Source organism: Stegodyphus dumicola, chromosome 10 (assembly GCF_044657685.1).
Source record: "Stegodyphus dumicola isolate Sdum_Otavi_A_Nest chromosome 10, ASM4465768v1".
Lineage (NCBI taxonomy): Eukaryota > Metazoa > Arthropoda > Arachnida > Araneae > Eresidae > Stegodyphus > Stegodyphus dumicola.
Window position 1 is genome coordinate 151,623,185 of NC_140777.1, and position 20,423 is coordinate 151,643,607.

A 20,423-nucleotide genomic window follows, 5' to 3' on the forward strand; every position below is an offset into this window, starting at 1 on the left:
CATTCTCGACTATTTTTTTTATTTCTCTTTCTTCTATATCTAAACATTCTTCGCCGCGTATTGCTTTTGAAATTTGTACGATTTCCTTGACCTCCCCTGCTAAAAATGCCCCATAGAAACCAGTAAAACTTTTTATGGGTAACTATAAGATTTTATGGGTTTGTATTGACTTTTACTGGTTTTTCTTACTGGTTTCAAAATGACCCATAGAAACCAATAAAACTTTCTACTGGTACTTATAGCATTTTTGATGGTCTCTACAGACTTTTACTGGTTTCTATTGATCTCTGTGGGTTTTTCTTACTGGTATCAATTAACACCCATGCAACCAAATCAATGTCAGAAGTTTCTACTGGTTTGTATTGGTTTATAATGTTTATATTGTTGTATTGTTTGTATTGGTTTATAATGTTTATATTGTATTTCTAATGTTTATATTGACTTTTACTGGATTTCTAACTGGTATCAATATAATAATAAATCTTCTGTTTTCCCAAACAAGCAATATGGCGCCGTTCTAGTTGTTGTGCGATGGTGGTGCTATTTTCTTCGTGGATGTAGGTAGTAATGCAATATATAATTTACTATGATTTTCTGTATTACAAATTTTACTATGTTTTACTGTTTAGAAATTAGTAATAAATAATAAAATACTAGCACTGACTATGAATATGAAAGCAAATACCACTAAAGCCATGCATGTGTAATCGTGTCGAATGTTTGAGAGAACTTGGCTGATAGCTGACTAGTTGTGAAATGGAGTTTCTGTGCATGAAATTGATTTTCCATATTTGTTTTTTGCTTTCATCGTGAAAAGTAATGTGCTTAATGACTGAAAAGTGATAATTTCAGACTTGATAATTTGGTTCAGTGTGTTTAGATCAGATGCAGAAATATAGTTTTTGCATTCTACTGAGCGCCGCCTGAGGTAACAATTGACCTGACTTACAGTGTTGTAAAAGTCTTACACTGTTGTAAAAGTCTTACAGTGTTAATAGCCATCCTAGCAGAAGGGAATATTTCCTCCGTGTAAAAATATAAATATAAATATCACATGGGCATACAAGGCCAGTATATGAACATAGATATGTTGATTACAAACACTGTCTTGTACAAGTTACATATGATAATTACATAAAACCATGACAGCTATGTGTACATTTAAACATTATCTGAATTCATATTTACAATACTTTTACTGAGATAATCAAAATAAACTTGTAATTCATTTACACATTGACTGGATTTTCAATATCATTTAAACTGCTTTACAATATTATTTTTATCGAGTATATACAAACTGGATAGTAATATGCTTACATTACAATAGTTTTGCTCTTACAGTCCTGTTACTATTCTACGGGGTGAGCTATTTTTCTAGTGTTGTTTTTCAGTTGTTGTAGTATTTTGAATTGATATTAAAATTATGCTGCGAAGATACAATTCTTAAGGAAGGGAGGGGGAGAATTTCTTAGTATCTTGCTGAGCATAGCCTGATACCTCCTCTATTTTAGTTTTCGTCTGCTTGTTCCCGCAAGTTTTCTCCGCCCATTTCGGCCAGTATTCACTGCTTGGCATTTTTAAATGCAGTTTATCGGTTTGTGGGCAGTTGAAGAGGAAGTGATCTGCATCACCTACCGCACCACATTCACACAATTCTGATGCTCGTTTGCCGAATCTCTTTAAGATAATGTGGGAAGGGACCATGGTCAGTGTAGAATTGAGTTTGTGCTCCGCTGTATGTATTAACTGAGCATGTAACTTTCGGAAAGAACTTGTAGGTTCTCTGTGCTTTCCCTTTCCCATCTTTTCTGCCATTCTTGTGAAAGGCTATTGAGCGTGATTTTTTTTTTTAATTGGACTGCGGAACACTTACTGCGTTTTCTAATCTACTAAAGACATTGGCTGCAGATTTCGCAAGCACATTTCCCGCTTCGTTGCCAGTAATACCCACATGAGCTGGAACTCAGATCAGGATAATTCTGTCATCTGGTGGGATGCTTAGCAGAATTTTCTGAATATCTTGCACCAAAGGACTCCTTGTCTTGTGCCCTCGGATGGACTCCAAACTTGAGGCAGAGTCGCTATTTATGTTGACCTTTATTCCTAATTGATATTTTGCCAAATTGATGGCTGCTTTTAATGCAAGAAGCTCTGCCTGAAAGACGGTATTTTTGTCTGTCAGTCGTCTTTCCCAAGTTTTAACCACTTCCCCTTCTTGGAGTACACACTAGGCGCAGCCTGTGCCTTTCTCCGTCTTTGAGCCATCTGTATAAATAGCTAATGCCTTCTTATTTGGCGGGGTGTATTTGAATGCGATAAATCTGTATCTGCAGGGTGTCCAAGCATGATCGGCTTGCGCTTCTCATAGTCTGTGTGGTAGAATGTCTTTTGCCACAGGGAGACGTTATTTTCTAGGCGCAATGTCCTTACTAATAGTGATTCTCTCTCCACTAGAAGTTTGCATTCTACTGAAACTGTATTTTGGAAATTTTTTTTATTACGGTTTAGGAATACTTTTTAAAGCTTGTTCATGTAGATGCTTTAACATTTGAATATTATGTACTAATAAATTTGAGCATACCTTACTTGAAAATGATCTTGCATGATTCAATTTTCAATTTTTCGACTAATGTGATATGGCCGAGCAAAAAGAATGTTTTTTTATGTCTTAAAAAATGTACTAATTATACTTCGAGAGCAAAAAAGTAAGTTTTATTAATGAAGTAAATATTGAAATATTTAATGTGTTTATTACTTATTGAATGGGGTAGACAAGAGATACAAGCTTAAGGAATCTTTTTTCCTCTACTAAAATTATGTGAAAATTTAGATGATCATAGTAGCTTACATTGTTTTTTTCTTTTTGGTCTATTTTTCTTTACAAGTATGAGATTAGAGCCACATTTTTACATTAAATATTTTGTGCTATTTTGTTAAAACATATATAATTATTTTTATCCATACTTTAATTTTCATTATTATTAGTTTGATGAAGAAAATTGCAAACGTGTTTTTCCTAAATTGCTTTTGAAATAGAAATAGATTTGTGAATAAGATTTATGTAATATTAAATGTACTAGTCTTGGGAGTATAAAAAGTGAATTATTTATTTGAAAAAAATTACATTAAGTGAAACCTCATATAGTGGTTATTTTCTTAAATGAGAGTGATACATTTGTCAGAAACATAATTAAATAGCAGTACTTAAAATCACTCATAGTTTTGTTAGGTTACAGGAAACTTGCATTATCTAGAATTATGGAGTTGATTGTTTTAAGAAAGTTTCACTGTATAATCAATTGATTTAGGTGTAGTAATTTTTACGTGGGTATGAATTTTGCAGAAGTAATTGAAAGTTTTTACAAGACAATTAAAACCAAAGCTTTTCGGATCATGAGTCTTGTAAGGGCACTGTTTTACCATTGCTTTCAAATATAGTTAGATTAATATTTAAACATTATTTTCTTTTATTAGTTATACCGCGGGAATGGTAGTTACAATTTTCTGCACTACATTTATTTGTTTATATAGATATTAACGTAAATAAAACTTTTTGTAAACAAATGTTTACAAAACTATATGTGCTATATCCGCTTAATTGCAATGATAGTAATTTTAACTGCATTTGTATAAGGCTGTACCGAAGATTTATTTGTATTGCTAAATCTTGCACTATATTTCATTTGGCATTGTAAATACAGAAAATGCTCAGAATGAGGTATTTTTATTTTTTATATTATATAATCTACTGTCTTTTTCTACTGTAAAATTGTGTCCAAACTTTCTTTTTAATAATAAATTTTAATAATGAATACTAATATGAAGTACCCAAAGGACTAGATCTATGATTATAGTATTTAAAAAATTAATTTTGTCGTCAGTTATATTTCGTATTTCCTAAGTAAAAATTTACGTTCTTATTTTACTATTTAGAAATTTTACGGTTCAAAATAATATTTCTATACACTTTTTAAAGTATTCTTTCTACAATAGAAATCTAAATAACGTATACCTAAAACACTGACTCAAATTTATTCCAATAATGCATCGCTTTAATTAAATTTATGTTCCTTTGAGATGATATATGAAAAACCTTTTGTAATAATGAATTATTAATATATATAGGTAAATGGTATTTTTACCTGTAAAGTACGTAAAATTCATTTTACGTTGCTAATTTAATCTTTTGCATATTCTTTATTTTTCTTACATATATCATTCGATTGTTGTGAATCATGACTTTGATTATTATCTTTCTATTCATTTTATTTTCAAAATTATATAAAGGGAGTTTAAAATTTTGTAAAGATAATTTATACAAATATTTTGTAATATGTTTAGATATATTTGTAATATATTATAGATATTGATGTGCATTAGAAGGACAGGGGCTTGTAGGCTTCTAGATATTTTAAAAACTTTATTTATTCGCATTGAATTTTATTTAAAATTACTCTACATGCTTTCTCTGCCATTTAATTTTGTACATTTCATCAGTCCTAATTATGTACTTCTGCTGGTTTATGTTTTTATGGAAATTTGATCTACAATTCTATTTTTGTGTATTGCTTTTATAGGGATTTTGTATATGGATACCCGTTCTATGTATGGCTACTCCACTCTGATATAATTCTATTGGTTTTGTTTATGAGTTTTTGTGTATTGTTTTGTGCAGCGATTTTTCCAAAAGGTACCTTTATTGGTCTGTGGATTTTTGTGTGGTGGTTTTTACAGGATTTGGCCTATGGGTGCCTGTATAGGTGTACGTGCTTTTGTCTACTGGTTTTTAGGAGGCATAGATCTACGAAATATCCATTTTTTTTAATGGAGATTTGGCCAATGGATATGTATAAAGTTCTGATTTCTGGCTATGAGTTTTTACTGGGATTTCGTTTATAATGTCTACAGTTCTACAGGTTTCTACAAAGATTTGGCCTACTCGTATCAGTACAGTCGTACGGGTTTCTGTTTACAGGTTTTTACGGGTAAGATCAGAAACATAAAAAGTGGCAGCAATTAAAAATTTATCGAGAATTCGAAAGATATCCGATATAAAACATCTTCATCTATTATTCAGACGTTTCGAGAATGTAAAGCTAGGCTCTTCCCTCTAATTGCTCAAAGTAATGCTCTTTCTGTAGAGAACAAACAATTCATTTACCAAGCCATCTTGCGTTCCATGTTATGTTATGCCTGCCCTCCCTGAGCGCTCTCAAGCCGCATTAATCTAAAGCAGTTATAAACTGCTCAATATATTGTTCTTCGGCCAAAACGCAGTGCATATAAGTATATTCCTCGAAACAAAATATTATGTTAAACGTTTTAACACTCAGGAAAAAAAATTCGTTATGACTTTGACATGATAATTATTTTATATGCACATTCCAGAATATTCATCTCTCCAGCTCAGCATACTTTAAAATACTCCACCACATTCAAAATGAAGATTCAAAGTTTTAGCTTATAATAAATACATTTCAGCGTCAAAAAGCAATGATAATTCGCTTATTAATGAACATATTTATAGCAGCTTCAGATTAGAATCCGGAAGATCTCTTTTTCTAAATACGATAGCAAAGAATACAAAATAAAATTTCTTAATGAATATTTTTCCCAGGCAAACAAAATTATCAGACTCACAAGTGAATACTCTAGAGTCATTAGAATTTTTTTCTAAAGCGGGAGAAATAAAAAATGAGCGGTGCCCTCGCCGGGACTCGAACCGAGTGTGCTGCCGTTGTACTGCGGAAGCGTGCAGAAGGAAGGGAGAAAATACCTTATATCCTGCCCCTTTTAAAGGCGACTAGGGATTAGGGGACCTAATCGCCAAATCCTGGTGGTGAAGAATCATCATCCGCCAGCTTTTAGTTCGGACGCTACTGTAAGGTCATTCGGATATTTTGAAGCAAGATACATGAAAAATGAGCAATGCCCTCTCCGGGACTCGAGCCTGGACCTCTCGAGTGGGCCCCGAGTGTGCTGCCGTTGCACTGGAAGGCGTTCGGAAGAAGGGGAGAAATTACTTTATAATATAATAACTTCTGGCCAGTCCCATTTTTTGATCATACGGCTGTGTGTGCCAGCTAGAAGGATCGGGGCTGTGCCCTTATAATAATAACATGAAGAATGAGATATTGGGCAGTTTAAAAATATGTACTGTACTATAAGCTAGGTAAGAAATTACTTGAAAATATTCTTTAATAAATAATTAATTAATTATGACTAAGATATATATGATACTCGTACTTTAAAACTCCTCAAGGTATTCCTTAATGTAAATATGATCTAAGGGCAGGAATTATCAGTTGTCTTACTTGCTTTTATTATTTATGTCTACCCTAAAAGTGTAAACTCTATGAAAATTCTAATTGTTTTGGACTTAAAGACTTGGACGCTTTTTGAATGCACATGATCTGTAAAAAACAAATTATTCGACAGAGATAGTGCCTCATGCATAGGCACCTTGATGACTGTACCATTCCAATCCGAAGTCGAGATAAAATACTTTTACGTTCCACGCGCCCGTTTGCTGCCTTTGGCGAAGCGTAAGATATTTAAATTTTCTTTTAAGTTTAATCTGCCTGTTTCTGATTAACAAACTAAACGATTTAAAGCAATAAAACTTAGTTTTTTAAAATCTATTTTTATTGATTATCAGCTGGAGCCATGAAATGATATTAGCTGGATTTATCAAAAGCATTATATATTTTTTGTTTTTTTATAGTAACTATTTTAGGGGCTGGCCACTCCAGCGGTTGTTTTTTTGCAAAGTGACTCGACGCAAAAGTGAGGTTCTAGAACTATTGTCATTCTGAGCTAAAAATTATGTGGCAACTCCTAACATTGTATCAAGAATTCTATAGTTATGCTCTCTTTAAAAATCTTATGATTTTTTCTGATGAATTTTATGTGACGTAAATGTCAAACAAGTTGTGCTTAACAATGATTATCAATGTCACAAAAGTTGTGTGAGCTAAAAGGATGAAAAACGTTACAGTAGCAGTGAGTCCAAGAATAAATAGATAAACTGCGAGCTCAACGAGAGCAAAAAGAAGAAAAAAAAACACAATAAACTTTCTTTTGCAGAGTTAACATCCGAATTCTTTCAAATCTTTTGTTTAAATGTTTGTGCATATTATGAATGAATATTTAAGCTGTAAAAGCATTTATAATCAAGAAATCATAAATACATTTAAAACTGTAAAACATTTTCCAAAAATTGTTACAATTAGACTTCATTTCCCCTAGTACATAACGGAATTATATCGTAAGGTATTTAATGGGCTTACCAAAGGTGCCTCGAGGACATAAAACTTCGGCAGTTTCTCCAAATTTGGTTTCAGGCCATTTGATAGAAGAATTTCGAAATGGCGTTTCCGTAGGCATGCAGTATCCAGGCTTCGGTGCTAAGCTTGAAACAGTACTAAAAGGTAAGCTGTCTTCGAATTTGGTTGCCTTGGTTGATGTTACATCCATCTTCATGTTGAAATCAGTTGTGTTGGAGGTGAGATCTGGGAATGCGGTATGATCCGTACTTGATGCAGAACTATTTCTGCTAAAATTCGAAGCCGAAGTCCTGGTAAATTTGTCATCAATCAGTGTTATTGTAGACAGCGTAGAAATTTTACTTATTTCACCATCTGAGGTACTGCAAAATTCGAAATTTGAAAAGAAGTTTGGATTGCATGGCATTGAAATAAATATAAGCTTCCCTTACCAATAATGAGTTAAAAATTGTAGAAACTAAATCCCATTCATATACAGGGTGATTCTAAATTGTTTTTATAAATTAATAGGGATGACAGTACTTATCTACATGAGCAATAATTACCATAGAACATAAGGTCGCATTCCACTCTGAGAAGCAGAAAAGAGGAATATTAGAATTCCAACCTGAACTTAAACAATGTTACGAGAGCGAATGAACGAGACCAAAACTTGCACAATCAGTTTAGTGAAAACCTCACAGAGAGTGCACAAAACAGATAAAACCGAACACTTGGCGTTTGAGTGTTAATTCGAGCTCAGACTTCGATGGCAAACACTGAAATGCACATCTTTGGTTGGCAAGGTCTCAACTTCGCAAACGATTGCAACAAGTTAATTATCTAAATTATTAGGGGGAAATTATCTATTGGGGGGAAAAACTGCTACCTTGATATTAAGTATCCCAAGATAACAGTTTTTTCCCCTTCGCCATTTTCTATCCTGTCCTCCTGGACTTAATCAATTAAGTTAATTATCTAATCAAGGGGTTGAATATTATCAACTCGGCATACAGCCAAGTTTCCAACTTCCGCTGTATGCCGAGATTAGCAGGAAAAGTTCATGCTGTGTTCCGGCTGTGAGAACTTCGTGTGTCATAGAAGGACGCTTCAAGTAGAATGAACGCAGCATATTTAGTCCAGGAGGACAGGATAGAAGATGGCGAAGGGGAAAAAACTGCTATCTTGGGATACTTAATATCAAAGTAGCAGTTTTTCCCCCTAATAGATAATTTCCCCCTAATAATTTAGATAATTAACTTGTTGCAATCGTTTGCGAAGTTGAGACCTTGCCAACCAAAGATGTGCATTTGAGTGTTTGCCATCAAAGTCTGAGCTCGAATTAACACTCGAACGCCGAGTTTTCGGCTTTATCCGTTTTGTGCACTCTCTGTGAGTTTTTCACTAAACTAATTGTGCAACTTTTGGTCTCGTTCATTCGCTCTCCCAATACTGTTGTAAGTTCAGGTTGGAATTCTAATATTCCTCTTTTCTGCCTCTCAGAGTCCAATACGACCCTATGTTCTATGGTAATTATTGCTCCTTTGAATGAGTACTATCACCCCTTTTAATTTGTAAAAGCAATTTAAATTTAGAATCACCCAGTAGAGGTACACATTTTGTATTCAGATTTCAAAATTCTAATAAATTAAAAACTAAATATAAAGCAAACAAAATTATTTATTCTCTTGAAAACTCTTAATAATATGCGTATAGTAATGCATTTTCAATTGTTTTGTAATTATTTTGTTCTAAATATAAGTTTAATGGGCTTCGTTTTTCTTTTTTACGGATTTTGATGGAAATGTACCGAAATCGTTTCAGGGCATTTGGGAAGTTCTCATCTTAAGATGCTCTGTAATAGAATATTCTGCCAGTTATTTGGACACTGACGAAAAATTATAACACTTAGTTGATCTCATTTTATTAATATGAGTTTTTATCATACACATAGTATATACATATTGTATATTACATGCTTCATCATGCATATATATATACAATACGTTTCTCTTACTTCTGGAAAGTAGAGTATTTCATGAAAAATTTTGTATTGCCCGTTCTAAGATTTTTGATTGGGCATGATTTTTCTTGGTTTCGTTTTTTTTCCTGTAACTAAAAATTGAAGTATAAAAGCAATTCCCAAGAAAAATCATATGAGTTATAAAATAAGTCAATATGTGATATACCTTTCAGTGATACACAAATCACTTGGCATTTCGTGCTATTAGTGGTTTTGATCCGCCTCAAGTATTACTAGAAAAATCATTAGCTTTATTTCTCTGTATTCAGAATGAGGTCTAAGTTTTACTTTTAAAGATTTCCCGGTCATTTGTGCGATTACTGCGTTAGACGACGTCTTTCTGATTTAGTTTTCTACTAAAGTTCGTTTTTTGTTTTTCAGTTGATTCGCATTCCACAAGTCAGTGTTTCACAATCTGTGATACACGGACATCAAATAATCCTCAAATCTTGCCCTCTGTTCTGCCTCTATTTCCAAAAATGACAAAAAATAAAATCCAATTTAAATGCATATACTACACTATAGCTCAAAATCTTAACAATTTAGAAATTACACATGGTAATTGTCTGTTAATTTTTCTCTCAAGAATGAGATTTCATAAAATTTATTATTAGTTACCATAGCTACGGATTTGATATTTTTAGCAACAAAAGAGGGATTTAAAGCACTATGACTTTAGTGCTTCCTACCAGCATACATCCAAACATAGAGCATTTGTGCAAGAATCGGCACGCTCATCCATTTCATTAAGTGAGTACCAATATTTATTTAACTTTTAATTAGTAAAATGTGGATTATCTAGACTCTAAAATCCTTGAAGTACTAAAAATGAACATAAATTTTCTTTTACTAAATTACTAAATGCCAATATAAAATTAAATGAATTTTAATTTATTATATTTTAAAAATATAAGTACACTGGTAGTAACTTATGTTGAGAAAAATTGCTTTTGAAGGGAAGAAGAGTAAGGTGGTCCATAGGATCATTCGGATTTATAAGAGTGATCCTTAGTTGAAAAAAGTTTGAGAAACGCTGTACTAAGACGCAGCGTTCTAAAGAAGGCAGAAGTTTTGAGGAAACAGAACTCACCATGGTCGCTCATTTTACTGCACGTCAGATTTAGCACTGGAAAAGTGTCTTATGCTTTTTAAGCTGTAATTAAAGTTAAAGATCGTAGTTTTATTTCTTTAATAAACATTCAAATAGAATTGTTGATGAGGTTAGTTCAACTTGAATCAAAAGGCCTCAAGAGGTAAGTCCAGTCATGCTGAAAATCAAAGAATAGGATCACGTCTCTTTCCAGATTTATTTCAGGAATTTTAAAAGCGTTCTTAATCCTGTCATGTTTCAGTTTGATCAGTTTGATACTTATACAGCCTCAGTGGAATGTATAGCAATACTCTTATATAAGCCCTAATGAAAATGTTCTTCAACCGTTTATAAGATTGAATAGATTTTTGAGGTGGCTGGAAGCGGAAATATGGTTTAAGGCTTACGACAGTGATCTAGAAAGTATCTAAAATGATTCAAATTATTCTTTGCTTCTATAAAATGCAACTGCAAATAAGTAAACGGACAAAGAAAGGAACATTTCTTTTAGGGATACTTTTAGCCACTGTTTAAGCCGTCCCTTTACAATTAATATCTTATATTTTCTGCATTCCAAAAAAACCTATAAGCTTAATTATTAAAAATGTATGCATCATTTAGATTCCATTTTACGGAAAGATTACATTTTATTTTACGAATTTTGACAAAAACGCACCGAAATCGTTTCAGGGACATTTGGAAAGTTCTCATCCTAAGATGCTCTATAATAGAATGTTTTGCCAGTTATTTGGACACGGAGGAAAAATTATAACACCTAGGTGATCTTCTTTTATTTACATGAGTTTTTATCATACACATAGTATCTAACATATTGTATATTACATGCTTCATCATGCATATATATATATAGATTTGTCGTGCTTCCGAAAAGTAGAGTATTTCATGAAAATTATCATCTTGCCTGTCCTAAGATTTTTGATTGGCCATGATTTTCCTTGGGCTCGTTTTTTACCATTTAAGACTAACTTACTCCGTAGTTTGTATTTTAAGTACTTCCGGAAAATCGATAAGTTAACCGCTCAGACATATATAATGCAATAATGGATTTTAAACGTATTGTTCGGAGATAGCGAAAAGCTTGCGATTTATGGCATCAGTGCTAAGATATCCGGCATTGTTAAGAACAAATTACCATTAATTTACATACATAAAGGGCTTAATTATAGAAAATAATCTATCAAATTATACTAAAGAGCTCACGAAACTAAAACAATACTTAATTGTAATACAGTCAAAAGTCGTTAATTCGGACACCCATAATCCGGAATGATCTATAATCCGGACCTCAAAGCTACAAACTTTCTGCGCATGCGTCGCGTTCACGCATGCGCACAGGCGTTTACGAGAGCGCGTAAGACCCTTACGGCTGCGAATATGTTTGTGCGCATGCGCGTTTAATGTGTAACGGAGTTATACGCTAAGCTAAAGTTATCTAATTCAGTTAATGTTGCAGATTGCGTTGTTCCTCAATCTTCGAATTGGATCCGGCTTATCATTTTTTGCAGACTGTTAGAGCAATTTTATAAAAGTAAGCTTGAACTTTCGATTATGTCAAATAGAATTTCCGATATATATTTACTACAAAGCGAAAGTATGTTTTGAAATCCGAAATCTGTTTATCAATTTCATGCTGCTCTGCGGCAGAGGGGGGGGCAGAAACGTTATTATTAGATTATGATAGATTAGAAAGATTATGTCAAATAGAATTTCCAATATATATTTACTAATACGTAATTTGTATCTACAAAGCGAAAGTATGTTTTGAAATCCGAAATCTGTTTATCAATTTCACGCCGCGGATTGGAAGTTGATCTGTCAACACTATCCTTATCTTCAGAGCAGATGTTTTTATTTTATTTGGATTATAATTCTGTACTAAGTTTAGTATTTCATCTCGATGTACTCCGTCTTTGATATGATTTAAATCAAGTTCCTCGTCATTATAATTCGCTTCGGATAGTGAAGAAAGTGACCCAGAGGTTATTGAAAACGAAAACATTTCGATTGACAAATTAGTCGGTATTCTCAACACAGCAATTATAGGACTTGAACAGCGGAACTTTGTAACTAAACAAGAAATTATGTCTGTTTAATAGAATTAAAGAGAAAGTATTATCACATGAAACGAAGCAACTTACATTGAAGGAAATGTTTAATAAAGTAAACAAATAAATATTAAGTTTTTTCTTTTTGTAAATTTTGATACCCTTTAGATCATAATTGTTCTTTATTTCATAAATTACGGTTTCATATTTTTAATTTTGTAATTTTTGCATGCCATCTTACCAGATTTAAACTGATGATATATAATCCGGAAAAATCGATAATCCGGAATCGCCGAAGTCCCGACGAGTCCGGATTAACGACTTTTGACTGTAGTAATTTAATTGAAATAAAAGCAGGAATGATATGATAAATACTTACATACATCATACGTTAATTGGTTTGATTTATTGTATTTTGCATGCAGACTGATGCCATAAACTATATAGTTTCTTCTCCAAAATCGTAGAGACGACTCAATAGACGATTAAAAGATGTAGAGAAGTATTAGTTAGTGATGATGGTAGAATAAGCTTAATGAGAAAGAAGACTGCTAATATGTTGTCCTTGATAGATAAAAAATTTATTAGCAAAGATAGATTGGTAATGTCTATAAGGTATTTCTCCCACCTTCTTGGCACGCCTTCGTGATGTAGTGGTCTGCACGCTGAGCGTGTATTCCAGAGGTTCGCGGTCCAATTCCCGGCGAAGGCGTTGCTCATTTTTCATCTTGCCTGCTTCCAAAATTACCTAATGTCTCTACATGTCTACAGGTTCTTTTATATCTATCACGCATGACGATGGAGATCGCGGTTTGTAATCTTCTCTTCTGGGCGTGCACAAGTAAAAGTAACAGTAAAGCGAACAATTGTCACCATCACTCGCCCGGTATTATTCTCAGGTAAGAGCATTCTAGAAGAACATGCCCCCACTCATCAAAAGGAATGAATATTCCAGTTTCTGAGCTGTGTTTGTTCCACGCCATGAAACCCTGGCAGCCAGCCATACGGAACCTGCACGACGAAATCTCTGCATTTTTCAAAAATTGGATTACAAATGCAGATTATAAATATAGCTACAGTTTCAGATGGGAACTAAATTTGTAATATCAGAATGCCTGACTATCTAACACACAGTATCTAAAATTATCTAACACTACATGAAGTGATTGCTTGGACTCCCTGTTTTTTCCAAGAATACAGTTTTCCTTACAGATTCTGAAAGCATCTTTCTAATTTCTTTAAGCTTATGTTATTTAGTACTTGTTGAAACTGTGCGCAGTGCCAAAATTTGTGCCATTCCCTTTAGATTTTAAGCGAAAACAGACAGTTATGTACATAAGAAGGAAGAAATTGTTCTCCGTATGTACAGAGCGATCTGTTTTCACTTCAAAAAATCAGAAAACTTCAGAATTAATTTAACATTCACGTGATGAGCATGAAACATTCACAACATTCACGTGATGAGCATGAAATATTACGTAAATTATGTTCATTTATATATAAATTTTTTTTTTCTTTTCAAGAAGTTTTTTATATCGCTAAGGTTGCTACCATCTAGTTAGATTTCGCAGCAGCGTTTATATTTGGCTCCAAGTGACACTCCATTAACAGGAATACACTTCTCCCCCCCGTCGAGAAAAAGGAAGTTTTATACGGTCCATTCTACTGGACCGATTGCCGAAATTTAACTTGCGTTTTCCACACTTAGGATATATATTAGATTTATTTATAGCATTGTTCTAACTTAGGTACTTGGACATAAAAGCAGACTTTTCCTGAAATACCGTACCAACGTCTTTCTATATTTCGATTCTACGATTCACATTATGCCTAGACATTAGATTTTGTAATTTTTGTGAGAAATTTATGGAGAAATTTAAAAATTTATCTTGCGGCATTTCTTTCAGTTTGCGCCAAGAATAATTCACTTCATGAAATTCTTAATTTATAGCAACCTAATTTTAGCCCAAAGGGCGTTAGCACAGAAGGGCTATTAATTTCGTTTTGGCATTTTGCGTTGAAAACTTTAAAAGGCTGTATTACTTTTCGTATTGTTATCAGCAAATATTAACGCCCTGTGTTATTATTAAAGAAATTAAATAACGAAGAATCTGTATAAATGTATGTATGTTTCTCGCATTGTGATAAAACAACGGTACCTAGAGCGGTCAAATTTTGAATATCGTAACCCTCCACCTCAATATGGACATCTGGAAGGCCTAATTTGGAATTTGTTTTATTATTTATTTCATTTTTTGCAAAACTTTAACGAATTTTTTATTAACAAACTCAATGATTTCAAAGCGAGCAATGGCAATACTGTGCGAAAAAAAAATCTCCATCGCGCGAGACTGTGTATCGGAGATTCTAAAGGTATGCTCTTTTTAAATTATTTTGTGATACTGCTGTTGAATTGAATTTTACGAGTTAAGTGCAAAAAACATAATATTTAATAAATAAATAAAGGTAACATAAAAACGTTAAAAAAAAGCCCCTTTGGGCGTAGTATAAAATTTGAAAACTTTCAGATTTTATTCTTTCTTTTTTTTCACTGTTCACGAGCGGAAAAAAAAGGTGCATCGTTCACACTTTCAATTAATTTTAACGAAGAGCCTAAACTACATTTGGCGTTGTTTATAACGAATATGCCAAACTTCAAAACGCATCAAAATGTAAATTCGCGTATATTTCGGAAATTTTGAAGAAAAATCTCTAGTTTTTTGTAGGTCTGCTTAGAAGTACGTCTAGTTTAAGATGATTGTAAAAATTTTATAGATTATAATTCAAATTTGTTTTTTGAGAAAATTATAAAATGACAAATTTTAAAAATAAATCATAAAAAATGGACGAATTTTATTTGGAATGAACCTTAACTTCTAAATGTGAAAGGAAGAATCATATAAGTTTAATAACAAAAAGAGATATTATAAATACATACAAAATTCAATTAAAATGGAGGAGCTATAATTTTGAAAGCCATTTTTTTTAAAAACTACGCGTAGGATTTTTAAAATCTTTTCATTTTGACATAATTTGAGTTTTAGAATTGAAATATTGAAAAAAAAAAAAAACATTTGGTATGTTATTTCAAAAAAAGGTCCGATTTGTGTCAGAATACGTCAAAATACGTTAGACCAATGCTATATATAAATCTAATGTATATCCTAAGTCGCGTTTTCGAGATATGGAAAACGCAAGTTAAATTTCGACAATCGGTCTAGTAGAACGGGAGATTTAGAATAGTAATTGACTCTTTTATGTTTAGAAGACTTTATTACCTGATGTTATGCGCAGCATTTCCCCTTTTCTGCTGACAAATGAATGGTAAATAACATTGTAAAGAACAAACAGGGATCATTTCTGGAGCTGTTTTGTTGGCGTTGATCTTTAAGACAATAGTTTGGCATATATTATCTTTTGCATACTCAGAATCATAATTCCTTCTCAGCTGCACAGTTATGCGTTGCTTTATCCAATAGAAATAGAGCTTTATCCATTCTTCAGGCGAGCAACATTGGAGTGCCGTCCAAACATAGAGTGACGATCCTGGATCTGGAAATTAAAGCAACTGATGTTTGAATTATTCTACAATAAACAAATACAACATGGATTATTTGAATTTTCTTCATGAAGATAATCTTTTATTTTAGCTGCTATCGCCCATAAGAAAAATATGCTACGAAATATCAAAAAGTAGACTTACATCTTAGTCCTATAGACTATAATGTATGCGTTTTGCTACATTTATTAAGCTACATTTTTTTTCATTAGTATTCTTTATTTTGGGAATGCATTTTATTTACCTTTATATATACAGAAACGCTCTCCGTCAAACTCTTAATCTCGACTGGTTTGAATAAAATGTAGCTGAATTGATATATTCTGAGTGAACGATAACAGCTAAAATTACCTGCTAAATATCTATAGATAGTTCAGGAATCATAAAACTAAATATGGAATTTTAAATGCGACCGCTAAATAATAATTAAATATTATTGCTAAATGCGATCTTCCCGACAAAATTTCGCAGTATTTTGAAGTTTTAGGAGGTCTCCAAAACAATGCTACATCACTAAAGACAGTCAATATATGTGTTTCCAGTCGTAAGTTCACACTGAATTTGTATCTAGTTTATTCGGATATATTTTGATCCAATACTCTAGCAGATGTAAATAATTTTCTTGATTTATCGAAATAGCTTTTTCATTCTTTTTTCAAATCTGCAACTTTGAAACAAACTCATCAAAATTTTGTGATTTACATAGCTTAGCGATTGCTTATTTATTACACGTGTTACATAGAAAACAAACTGATGTCGCAGCTCATTTGCTTTTAGTACTCAAACACTAGTTCTTTTACAATTTTTAATCTCAAACTTTCATTCAGTTCGGCAAATGTAACTATTGTAAAGTGTAAGACATTACATTTGAATTTCAATAAAAATTTGAATTTAATTATAATATTTCCTTGTATGCCTTATTTCTCATTCTGATCTGAATAACAAACAGTTTAATATAAAGTTAAAGATATCTCGTAACCGCATGAGATTTACGAATGCAATTATCTTAAAAAAGAATGAATCCATGTCTTCAGATACTTCCCTTCGACAGTAGGGATTCAAAATCACCTCTCTACTTCAAAGCAGCTGGTTAGGCTGGTTGAATTTATCGCGGCAGCTCGGCTCCATAGAAATGTAAGAAACTCTTTATGCTAGAAGTGGCGAAAGCATTAGACCACGTCTGGCATTAAGAGGTTGATCTACATACTGATTAAGATAAATGGGAATTTTTTTTTCTGAATTCCTTCTTTACCAACCGAACTTTTAGTGTCAGTCAAAGAAATGTCTATTCAGCATTCAAAACATCACTGCACGGATGACCCAGGATTCCTGTCTTGCACCCATTCTCTAACTGTTTTACGTAATCGATTTTCCTGGAGATAAATTGGTTCGTAACTCTATGTTAGCTTGCTACACCAATGATACGACGTCAGCTCTATCCGAAACAATAACACCATCTCCAAGCTCTAGGATTTTGCTTTAGATATTGAGGACTGGCGCAGACAACGGAATCTCAGTATAAATCCCTCAAAACTCCTGTTGGTGAGGAAACTATACTTTGGATTACTGGAGAATGCTCAGTGATTTTGAAACCTAGCCTGCAGAAATTGCATGTAGAGCTGTGAAGAAGCTATGGAGCTGATTTGACTGAGCTTGATCAGTGTTTAAAAAAGTTAGCTTTATATTTCGACCTGATGTGTTAGAATATTTGAATTAGAATATTGTTTTAGTCGTAACTTTAGCGAAAGGGTAACTTTATCGTCTGCTATTGTAAACTTGACGAGATGATCTTGATTTTACCTTGCTATCATTTTGGTTACAGGCGAAAACATCGTGGATGAAAACGATGCGGGAAAAACAGTGCCAGACGAAACCCTCGTGGTACAAAACATCGTGGGAAAAAAGAAAGCAAAGCGAAAACATCGCAGTTCTAAAAAACAGTGGTACAAAATAACGTCGTCGAAAATAAAGCTTCAAAAACTTTTCAGTTTAAAAACATCGTCACCGAAAATATCGAGATAAAAAGTAAAGCGGCTAAAACTCATCGCATGACGCTTGCTTTTTAAAGGTTTTAAAATTTGGAAATGCATATTCGCATAAATTATTTGTGAGTGCAAGAAGGAGTAAGGAATATTTTAAGTTTTAAGTTTGAGCTAACTTATAAATTTTTACTGAAAAAGTAAGCAGGAAACTTAAGCATTTAAAAACTGAAAATGAGTAGAAGGTTAAGACTACTTATAGCAGCTAACATAATTTTAAATTTACATAATTAACTAATAAAAGTCATTAATTAATTAATCTCTTTTATGATTTTTATTGATAATTTTTCATGAAAAATATAGTAAAAAGATTATATATATGAATATGTGTATCTGCATGAGGTTTCCTCTCTCGAAATTGATTATTATCAAACTGTAAAATTATTTTCTTTCATTTTTGTTGATCTGAAATTCTTTTGATGGAAATTAAACTTTTTTTTTTCAGTTTATTCGTCTTTTTAAAGTGCCGTTAACGTTTTCATGTATAACGTGCGGTTAACCATTTAGATCTGTTAGTTATAAAGAAACATGTGAGCTAAATAACATTCATACTATCAATATTTATACAAGTTTCAGTTTTTAAATGCTTAAGTTTAATTCTTACTTTTTCAGCAAAAACATATTAGCTAGATAACATATATGAAATATAAAAGCAAATATTTTTATAATTCCCTCTGGCACTCACAAATTATTACGCGAATATGCATATATAGCTTTTAAAGCCTGAAAAATGCATGCTTGCGATGTTATCATCATGCCATGGTTTGTAGTTGCTATATTTTTTACCCCGATATTTTCGATGTCAATGTTTTTGAACAACTTTTCGACGACGATATTTTGTACCTCGATGTTTTAGAACTGCGATGTTTCCTCCTTGCTTTCTTTTCTCCCACGATATTTTGTACAACGACGTGTTTCCTTGAGTTGCTTTCTCCGAGGAGTTTTCTTCCACGATGTTTTTGCCGCGATGTTGTTTTGGCGGAGATCACCATTTTACATTTTGTAACATCTGCAAGTCGTGGTTAATAAAGTTAATTTTATATTTGAGTTGTACTTTCATTGCGAGTAAAGTAATATCAAGAATGATAACTCCCAAAGTTGATCATTAATTTCTGTGGGTAGCCGTTAGATTGTTTATAGCAAATTTCAAGTTCTTTTATACCCCAGAAGTTATAGAGTAAGTGTAGCAATATTTATATAAGGATTTCTCAATCATTTCCTTAAGCCTTCGCGGTGTAACTGGAAACACGCTTGTCTCGTTTCCGGAGGCCCGGAGTTCGAATCCCGGGAAGTGGAATTGTGGATTTCTTCAACTTCATCGAAAAAATTCCGATGACCATACAAAGTAACTCAAAAATCTTTTAAAAAAGATATACAAATATCGAATCGTTGGAGAACTGGGCAAATTAAAACTACTTAACATTTCTGCACCTTGAACTGCACCGTAAGATGGCCTAAGTGTTAAGCTAAGTATTACAAAGTAAGTTTTTATAAGATATTTTAGAGAATGCACTGAAAATTGCGTGGTTAATAATGAAAGGAAAAAGGGCTTAATCAAAATATTATCGCAATCAAACTTTTGGAATACTGAGGAGGATCTATTAATAAGTAAGAATAAGGCTTAAGGCTGTTCAAAGACTGCTTCAGGTCATGCTAGTCCCTAATTTTGGAGAAGTAAATAAATTTCATTAATTAACACGAAGCAAGTATGCATTCTGTAAATGTAAAAGTGGAAAGAAAATTAAGACATTCAATGAAATTTTCTGCAAGTATTACTTCTTTGAATGTTTCGTAAGTGTATAGAAGAATGTCCATAATCTAGAATCGACGAAATAATTCATTATAAATTAGAATCAAAACAATAGTAATTGCAAATTAATTTTTTTTGTACGTAATATAATCACATGTATATAAAAGCATTCTGAAATATGTATGTTGTTCTCAATTATATAAAAATTCTTACTAATATTTCTTTTTCTAACGTCTTCTGTTAGAAGTTTTATTTGCTCGAAATCCTCAGGTTTGAGTAAGAAGCACGCAGACTTTGCTCTCTTCTGACCATACGGTACTAAATGGTACTTAGCTGTTTCACCAAAAATAATTTCAGCCATGTTCTGATCTTCTTTTCCTGAAAATATAAAGTATAAATGTGATTGTTTTATGTAACAGCAAAGGCTAAAAACTATTATGTACCATTATGAAAGTTTCTTTAGATGCTGATTAAAATTAATCAGTCAATATATAATTGAAAAACTATTTAATTCGACATCATTTGTATGCACCTTCTCAAAATATTCCATTCTGCAATTCTAGGGTTTTCCTACCATTCAATATATGTAGCCATTTTTCCTAACATGCGCATAAGGATATTTTTTGAA

The 20,423-nt window shown here is 32.6% G+C and overlaps 1 protein-coding gene across 9 annotated transcripts in view; it reads right to left on the bottom strand.

Moving 5' to 3' along the window:
* LOC118204438 (latrophilin-like protein LAT-2) overlaps positions 1–20,167 on the bottom strand; it is a 134,149-nt gene extending 113,982 nt beyond the window's left edge. For all 9 annotated transcript variants that reach the window (XR_015043578.1, XR_015043581.1, XR_015043580.1 and 6 more), the window contains exons 1-3: positions 20,009–20,167; positions 15,726–15,999; positions 7,293–7,651 (exon numbers count right to left, since the gene is read on the bottom strand). Coding sequence is in view for 5 of the 9 variants with exons in the window: in XM_085825709.1 (XP_085681835.1) it covers positions 7,293–7,651; positions 15,726–15,999; positions 20,009–20,156 (781 nt within the window). In the remaining 4 variants the exon portion in view is untranslated. The remainder of the gene's footprint in view (positions 1–7,292; positions 7,652–15,725; positions 16,000–20,008) is intronic.
* Positions 20,168–20,423: the final 256 nt, after the last annotated feature.